At 38.4% G+C, this 9063-nt stretch overlaps 1 protein-coding gene across 1 annotated transcript in view; it reads right to left on the bottom strand.

Moving 5' to 3' along the window:
- Positions 1 to 380: 380 nt before the first annotated feature.
- Positions 381 to 9063, bottom strand: part of FBXL13 (F-box and leucine rich repeat protein 13) — a gene marked incomplete at its 5' end in the record, with an annotated part of 38490 nt that continues 29807 nt past the window's right edge. Inside the window, 2 exon segments of the mRNA XM_084507387.1 lie at positions 381 to 3143; positions 3145 to 3237. Coding sequence (XP_084363513.1) covers positions 3083 to 3143; positions 3145 to 3237 — 154 coding nt within the window. The 3' untranslated portion in view covers positions 381 to 3082.

Below are 9063 nucleotides of genomic sequence, written 5' to 3'. Positions count from 1 at the left end.
AAAAAGGAAGTGTCAGAAGCTCTGGTTAAATATACATAAATTCTACCCAAAAAGTTTTAAAAATATTTCCAGGAAGCTTGAAGAAATGTGGTATGAAAGTGATACGTTTACTGAGTGCCAGAAGAAACTAAACAGAACTCTCTTTTCCAGGTCACATGAATCAAAGTAATGAAGCAGACAAGTGGATCAAGGCTGACACAGAAAGTGGCGAAGTACGTCTTAAAAGCCAAAGCTGGATCCAGTCTGTCAAGCTGAAGATTTCATAAAGGCAAAATAGCCAAAGCGATCAAATCAAGAAATTGTAAAGGAACATTTCTCTAAAACTAAGAAACATTGTTGATACAAATTCTTATAAGAGACAAACACTATTTAAAACGAGGGCTTTTTAAACTAAGATTTGCCTGTGACTGTGGCTGATTGTTAATAGGTTTGGTTTACTTTTCCTGTCTTTTAGGAACTACACCATTTTACATATTCAGAATTTGTATATCCAAGTCAGTCTAAAAGCTGGTAACTTTCAAATAAAAGTTGGGGGCTATAAAAAACAAAACAAAACAAAAACAAAAACAAAACCACACAAAAAGCACTTAAAACACCTGGTATTTGAAAATATGAAAATTTACTTTTAAGGTAATCTGCTCTGCAAGCTATATTATATATTTTAAAGAAATATATCTTTCCTGTGGGACTTATATTGGTTTATGCAAAATGTGGAGAATTTTCTTCAACCATATTGTGTATTTTGGATAGGATAAAACCACTTTCAGAGCTGTAATTTTTACTTGTTTTGTGTTTAACTCCTAAGCGGTTTCTGCCTTGTCAATGGGCACTTTATGTGTCAAACTACTTTTATGAAATGATGACACCAATTCTGTGTTGTCCTGAACCACTTGTGGATAGAATTAGCAAGTCTAGCTCTGTCTACCATTTGTCTATATAGAAAAACTTAAAAAATAAATTCTCAAAAGTGCAAGAGGTCTGGTTGATTTCAAGAAAGAACACTCCACCGCCAGGACTTCAGATAGATTTCATTTGAATATTCTCCTAAAATAAAAGCTATTATTGGAAGCTATTGGGCTAATTAATTTAATCTGTTTGCTACGTTTCCAGTAATTTACTGTCAGCCTTGCATGACCGGACTCTAAGCTCTTGGAGGCAGAAAGGCAGAGGTAGGCGAAGGAAGTCTGTGTGCCCTGCACAAGAGACCATTGTTTTTGTGGAGGATTTTGTGTTACTGTGATACAAGCACACAGTAAAATTAATGGAGCTTTTAAAAGCCTTTCCGTTTATGTAGGGCCTCTTGTAAAAGAAGTACTGAAGTTTGTGTTTTACAACCGAAATGCAGGAATACCTGCCAACTGAGTGGATGGAGAGTAGAAGAATTTAGAGTGTCATCTTGGGTTTTAAATTGTATATATTTGTGTATGTACTTTAGATCATAATCAACATAAAATGAACTTCCCCTTTCCTATCGGATTCCAAAAGGGGAAGTTGCCCCTTGTTAATGTTCTGCAGAAGTAAAGGGCAGCATTTTTACTTTAATTAAGGGTGGTAAAAAATTCCACATTGTTTCCCTTTGTGTGTACTGTTTGCTTGGATGGGGTGGCCACTGTTGCCTATGGCAAATTATATATGTATTTTAATATGCTAATATATAAAACAGTAATAATATAATTACTGAAAGCAATATAATATTACTAGTTATTACTAAAAAATATTATACTACTGTTAAAAAAATATAAATTTAATAAATGTATAAGACTTTTAGGTTTCCTGAACATTTTTTGAAACTATTACTTCCTGAGCATTGCAGCAGACGAAGTAAAAGAAGCACTCCTAAATTTATACTGTATTTGAAAATAAGTGTAGTAGATATTTCACAAAATTGAGTCCATTCAATTGTTTCATTATTCACCCAGAATACAAAGATTGTCAGCCTCAGCAATTAAGGTCTTATTTCTTGGGACTGCTGCATCAGCTATTTAAGGGAAAACATAGTAGGAAAGCATGTTATTTCCTCCATGTTCAAAATTCAGCAAGATAATGCATTCATATTCTAAAACGTGCTGTAATTAAACATCAGGGTAGCCAGTTATTTCCTACAAGTTTAAATAAGTCATCAGAAAAATGATGCTACCAGTGAAGCTACTCTGATTATATTCCTTCTAAGCTAATAAATGCTGAGGCCACTAGAACTTTAACATAAAATGCCAACAATGAGCTGAAGGAAGTTAAATGTTTGGAAGTTTCCACCAAAGACATTTGAATAATGCTTTCTTTTGCTATAATGAGGTGAAACTATATCTCTAGACAAGGAAAGATTAGTAGGGTATCAGTAATCATGATTTGAAGGACATATCCCATGTATGCTCATGGCCCATTTCAGGGGAAAACATGTTCTTACAGCTGGAGAAAAATTTGTCCGTAACACTTTTCTCATCTGTGCTCCTTTTCCTTTGAAGCTCCTGGCTTTGTCAGCTGCCAGCTAGCCTGCAGTTCAGATCTGAAAATGTAACCATCAGCTGGCTTAGAGAGGTGAACTTGCAGCCTGAGAGGCCTTTGTAATAATTAGTGCTCTGGGTGTGCATGTGACTGTTGAAAAGTAGAACTGTGCTTAAAACTGTGTGTAAATGTGCACGTATAGTTGTGTATTAACAAATAGGCAGTCACTGTGCTTCCTTGTTCAAGAGCACTACTTGATGAGTGTGAAATTCTGTGGGAAGTCTGAGTGTTTATGTTCTGGAGAAGACCTTCCTGGCAAACGAGAACCCCAAGCACATACAGATTTATTTATTGCTTACTCTGCGTGAGACTACAAAAACTTCTCCATATTGAAAGATGAAGACAGCTTGAACCAACATCTGAAAGTCAGTAATGCGTTTCAATGCAGCTGTCTTGCTTGAAGGCATACATGCTGCAAGAAAGGTTCACAATGCATGCTTACTAATTCAATAAACAGTCTTTTATTAAAGGATGATTAATTTTAAGAAAAACACCGTGTTCTTTTCATGCTCTTGTGGGAAAATAAATAAATAAAAACACAACAACACCAACCTTGAGCTGTAGGTGTTGCGCAATTTCTTCATTCTTCATTTGGAAGAGTTTGTTTAGTCAGGCTCTGACCTGTGTTTTTTGGTGAAGGTGTTACCACCCCTGCCATACCCAAGCCGGGCAGGAGGATCAGCATCGTTATATTCTTGTTTCTCCAACTTGGCTGTATATTTCAAGGCAGCTTGCCTGCAGCAAGAGTTTAAAACAATATATATGTCAAGGGGAAAAGCATTTTGCAGAGGCTGTTCCTACAAAGAACATTAAAAGCTTCTTTGTCTTAACTGAGGCTCTCAATATTATAAGAGGTGTCATGGAAACTAGGAAAGATGGTAACTGGTTAGAGTCACAGAATAAATTGGGTTGGAAGGGGCCTGTGGAGACCACTTAGCCCTGGTGCTGCATGAACCAGCTCCAGCTAGACCAGGTAGGCATGGCTATGCCAGCTGAGCCCTGAACATCTCCAGGGATGGAGATCGCACGGCCTCTCTGGGATCCGGTTCTAGTGTCTGACCAGCCTACTGATTAAAAAATAGCTTTGTTGTGTGGAATCAGGGCGCTCTGTATGCCAGCTTGTGTCTGTTACCTCATCCCAGCAGTGTGCACCTCTGAGAAGAGTCTCACTCTCTCCTCTCTTCTGTATCCCCTGGTCCCGGAGTTGCAGGCAGCAGTAACGCCTCTCCCACCTCATCCCTTCTCCTCATGGCTGAACAAACCAATTCTCCCGGGTGCTTGTTTCACACCCTGTGCTCCAGCCCTTTGACAGCCTTGGTGGCCCTCATCTGTGTTTGTTCCTACTTGACTGGAGCCTGCGATAGCTGATCCAGAAGAGGATTGCTTTTGGGGCCCAAAAGCATGGCCTGTGCCATGTCTCCCTGTCCTGCTCAGCTGTCGCCCATTTCCTACTTCTATGACCCCTCTGATCTGCCCCAGCATTTTGTGGCCACAGCCCCCTTGCAGTGTTGTTAGAACACAGAAACAACGAACACAGAAACGGGGGAAAGTCAGGCCTGCTGAGTGACAGACCTTAACAATAAGTTCACGAGCAACCCTCCCCTCTCCCTTCTTTCCAGGCACCATGTCTCCCTATCAGCCCAGCAGCTTCCATTGGCTCCCCTGAGGTGAAGAAACTCGACCCATCTCTTGCAGTCTTTTGAAAGCCTGTTTCTTTCCACCGCTTCTGCAACTTGGCTCTTGGCCTGCTCCCAGCTGCACAGAGCAGCCGCCCCCCAGCCTCCCCCCCCTCTGGCTCTTGCCTCGCTGCCTGCAGGCCAGAAAGCTCCCTGGGGCCGAGCACACGCATGTGCTGGCTGGGGAAGAGATGGCTCCACATCTCCCATCCTCTTCAGGAGACTCAGCCTGGCCTGGTGTGTCACAGCCACTGCATGGTGGCTCTCCTCCCTCCTCAGCTCATATGGTATATGGCCTATAGATTGCACTAGGAAAAAAAAAATCCAAATGGAAGTGTCTGTTATCTGACAGTAATGTCACTACGATATCAGTAATATTATTATTTGTTGCTTTTCTAAGTAAAAACCAAGAAGGTGGTTACAAAAGAGCCAGACATACACAGCTGTTGTGCTTGCAGCACCACAGCAGGAAAGGGGAAGAGGTGAGGGTTGGAAAAGGAACACAATTAGTGAGGCAGGGAGGCCTCCTTTTCAACCACAGCAGGGTATTTTTTTAGGTAGAACACTGACACACTGTATTAGCCACATGAACACAAGGCTGGATCTGTTTTTATATTAGGGAGGCCTGTACTGTTGAGGAATGTGTGCACAAGTTATACGAGCTATAAGCTCTAAGCTATAAAATAAAAATCATCTCATCCAAGTCCAAATTCCTGTTTTTCATGGAAACTAATGTATAGTGCCTGTCTGAAGCATGTATAGGGAGAGCTGTTACAATTTTTTTGGAAACTTTTGCTGTCCCATGCCTGGAGCTACAGTTGATTAGTTTGCCAGAAACAGCCATTTGTTAATCATCAACACATGGCAAAATGCATTGTTTATTTAAGATACGCCATACCATGATAGGGCCTGTCTATTTGTTTATATGGTATCTTGATTGAGCACACTGATGAATAAAAGCATTTCAGTAAGTAATTACAATTATCTTTAGAAGCAAGTATCACATGGTATAAGTCAGACAAAATTACTGGACCAAAACCATGGCTTGAGCAATATTGGAATAAGTAATTCAATCCTTACCCAATGTTTCAGTCCCTTCACTGAGAGGGGTTAGCCAGGAAATACAGTTCTGCATCATGGTCTGACTTTTGAACTGTTCCAAAATTCAGAAATGTTTGACTGTGTCTCTTATAATTAAAGCAGAGATTTCGAGGTTATAAGGTGAGGTCACAAATAAATAAATAAATAAATAAATAAATAAATAAATAAATAAATAAATATAAAAATCAAGAATGAAAAGTTTTGAAAAAGAAAACTCTAGACATGGATAAACTGTAAAAAAATGCATGAGAAACTAAGCTGCAGAAGCAAGTGGAGACAAGGCAGCTAGCAATAAAAGCAGCAAGCATCCTGCAAGCATCCTCCAGCTTACAAGAAGTGGTCAGATTACATAAAATTTGGAGTATTCCGAGGTTCATGCCAGCTACTGTAGCTGTGCTATTTTAGAGTATACATTTCAAGTGCACATGAAAACTGAAACATGGCAGTCCAGGAGCTTCCATTTAGCCTTGAAGTTTCTGCCCGTGTCACACCTGAAGGTCAATTTATAGTGCGTGAGAAGACAGTGCTATGATATTTTTGGTGGCTGTCTCAGAATAAAACTTAAGAGTATTCTTAGTACTTTACCAACTCACGTTTAGGCTGTCTTCATTTCTGGTTATGTGGGTGTTGGACTCCCAAATCCTTCATGTCTTGAGACCTGAATATTGGAAAATATTTGCTCTTTCAAGAAAATAGAGTTCTTGCAATCTCCTTTCTAACCAACAGCAACCATCAAAAACCAAACCAAACCAAAACCAAAAATGAAAATGTTCTCCAAATGTCTAACGTATTTTAGCCATTAAGAAGGAATATCATTTCCATTTAAGAGGCAAGAAATGTAAAAGTAATTGTTGATGAGTCATTTGTTAAAGAAGCAGTCATAAGATTAAAAAAAAACTGACAAAAAGAAGGAAGCATTTCCTTTTTATCTCAAAGAGCAGCTTTTGGTAGAACCAGCGTACCTGATGCCCTTTTGGTTAGAAGCACTGCTCTGGCTAGCAAGGCCTTCTGATGGCAATTTTGCACTGAATAAGGTTAATAGAGACCTACACCTTTCTCAGCTCTTCAGCTACCTTTAAATAGTACTTGGTGTTTTGAAGTTTAATGAGAATGTTACAATGAAGAGTGAAGTTTCTCTGAAGCTGTCAATGTGCTGCCTCTTGCAGGATTACTCCTAAGTGAATCACAGCTGACACAGCCTTTTCCTACAGAAGCTACATTTTAAAACATGGAGAGTTGGCTTTCCCTTCCTCTAATAGGAGAAATAAATTGCACCAGTATCAGTCCCACAGTTAGATTATCCATGATTATTTATGTCATTAATTAAAAGGCCATTAGCCTCTAGATACAGAAATATGCAGCAGGATTGTCAGTCCATAGGCCAATTTTTAAATTTAACATTTAGATAAACCTGGCACCAGGCTAGTATGCTGGCAAATATAAGCTCAAATGCTACCTGATACTGGAAAGAATGGACAATTTTTATGCTCATAACTATTTCCTATGAAGCTGCATTGGACTGGAACTTCAAGAACTTTGTGGTTGCATATGTTTTCTATTTTAATCTAATGGTAAAAATGAAGCTTTGAAAAAGTATGTGATAGCACATGAGATATGCCTCGATACTTGCAAGGCTCATTCAATTAAGATGTCTGCTAGGACTGGTTAGTGTTTAATAATAAGCACTGGGGAATTCCTTTGGCAAAATAAAGTATACATGATTTACAGATTTTGCTATAACATAGCAACTTCAAATTAAAAACATTTATTCTATTGCTAATTTAGAATGAATGTTTAGTTCATAGCATGTTTAGTTCTCCAGATTTGTCTAATTTTTTAAAGAGATATATCTTCCATCTTCTTGACTAGGGAACGAAATATCTCTGAAATGTATGTTTCTTGCCTGTAGTATATAAATTACACCTGAAAGCAGCTTTTTCCAATATATTCTGTGAATATCTAAGAATCTGAATAAGGCTTTAGGAGTTAGCCTGAAAACAGAGAATGAGGACCTGTTGTTCATTTTTGTGACAATCTGTTACTTACATTTCATGAATAAAAACATGCAGGTTGTGAATGAACTACGTAGCTTTATAAAAGTACATTGTGACATGGAAGTGACAGCACTATCATTGCTTTTGATGTCGTTACTTAAAATCTGCTGCAATATAACCAACAGCTTAGAATCGCTGCCATATTTTACTATGTTTTTGATGCAGTTATCGGCAAAAAGCAAATGTTTTATCTTCCCAATATTGACTTTAAACTACAATTAAAAAAGGTCTTTTAGCAACCGTGACACATACAGGATGTAGAATATATCTGAATCTCACTGTGAACTCCCTTCTATTTTCTGAATATCATTGCATTTGGTGGCAGTTGAAAAGCCACTCTGATCTTGACATAGTCAGTGCATTCTGCAGCCTGCCTAGGTCTAGGGAGGCTCTTCAGCTGTGTTAGAAAGAACAAGTAAAGAACCTTCTGTACTGAATTATTTTACATGGTTGAGCCACCTGACTCAAATTGCAAAGGGTGTTTCCTATCTCTGAACATACAGGGCAAAGGATCAGAACCTGAGGCTAGCAAGGAAAAGAACCAACCACCATCACATACCAGAAAATCAAGATTGAGAAAGTTGAGTTGGTGGTTTTTCTAGTTGTAAAAATCACAAAGAGGGGAAAGATAACACTGGGTGGAGATGTGTGTCTCAGGGCTGCTTTTTGTTTTGAAAAATCTGTGACTCTCTAGGGTTTTCTTTACAGTAAAAATAACCGATTGGGAAATTCCTTGGCCGAGACAGAAGAGTTTAATCAAGATGTTCAGAGACCCCATAGCATACAGGATTCAGGCAGAGGCACAATCTTGGATCATGCAAAATCCAAACTATTGCAAGTGAGTTTCTGAGAAATCAACTCAGCTCTTTGACCATGGCACACCAATCAAATTGGAACCTGCTCAGACTTTCATTCCTATTACATCTCATTTCTACAGGAGGATGTATAAGCAACCAGAGCTCAAAAAGGCTGCTTAGTGCTCTAAACAAAAATATAAAGGCACAGAAAAATGAAATCAACAACAGTAATCTGGAATTAGAGAAAATCCCTTGAGGCTTAATATGAGAAAAACTGTAAATCAGAAAGTTATTAGGAAGTTAAAAGTATTTTAATTATTTTTTTTTTCATATGAAGAGTAGTACATTTAGAATATTTTTTTTTCAATTACTACTGACACTTTCCATAGCTAATACATAGCTAGCAATCTAATTAGAAGTAGATGTTTTGAGAAGGAAGTTCTAAAATGTCTAAAATGACATGCTAGGCCAGAGAGAAAATAAAAAGAGGCCTGACAAGTAAAAAAAAAAAAAAAAAAAAAGAGGTAATGAGAGCAGAATTGTCTGTGGTGAGGCAGAGGGAAATAAACCAAGGAGGGTTTGGAAAGCATGAAGCACATAAAATATCTTTTAAGTTGCTAAGCATCTGCATGAGTTTTGTAGTCTCTGAAGTGACTATTAAACCCTGGAATGATTTAGCAAGGAGTGCTCACTCTACAGTGGTCTTGTAAGCACTGTAAGAGTAGGGTTAGCATTCTCCTGGTGTGGATACCCTCACTATATAATCTAATGTACATATTTCTTACTCTTATTGAAGTATTAAAGCTTGATTGAGTTTTATACTCAGAATTATCAATCCTCCTTAAACTTTAGCTCTTTTCCAAACAGTTTCAGTACCATTGGAGTGTCTGGCCACTGTGCAGCTAGGTGTAAGGTGACCGCTCTGTTATGCTC

This window comes from Aythya ferina (genome assembly GCF_964211825.1).
Source record: "Aythya ferina genome assembly, chromosome: 1".
Classification (NCBI taxonomy): Eukaryota; Metazoa; Chordata; class Aves; order Anseriformes; family Anatidae; genus Aythya; species Aythya ferina.
The sequence above is the reverse complement of the archived record's forward strand: the minus strand, read 5'-3'. Positions and strand labels throughout refer to the sequence as shown.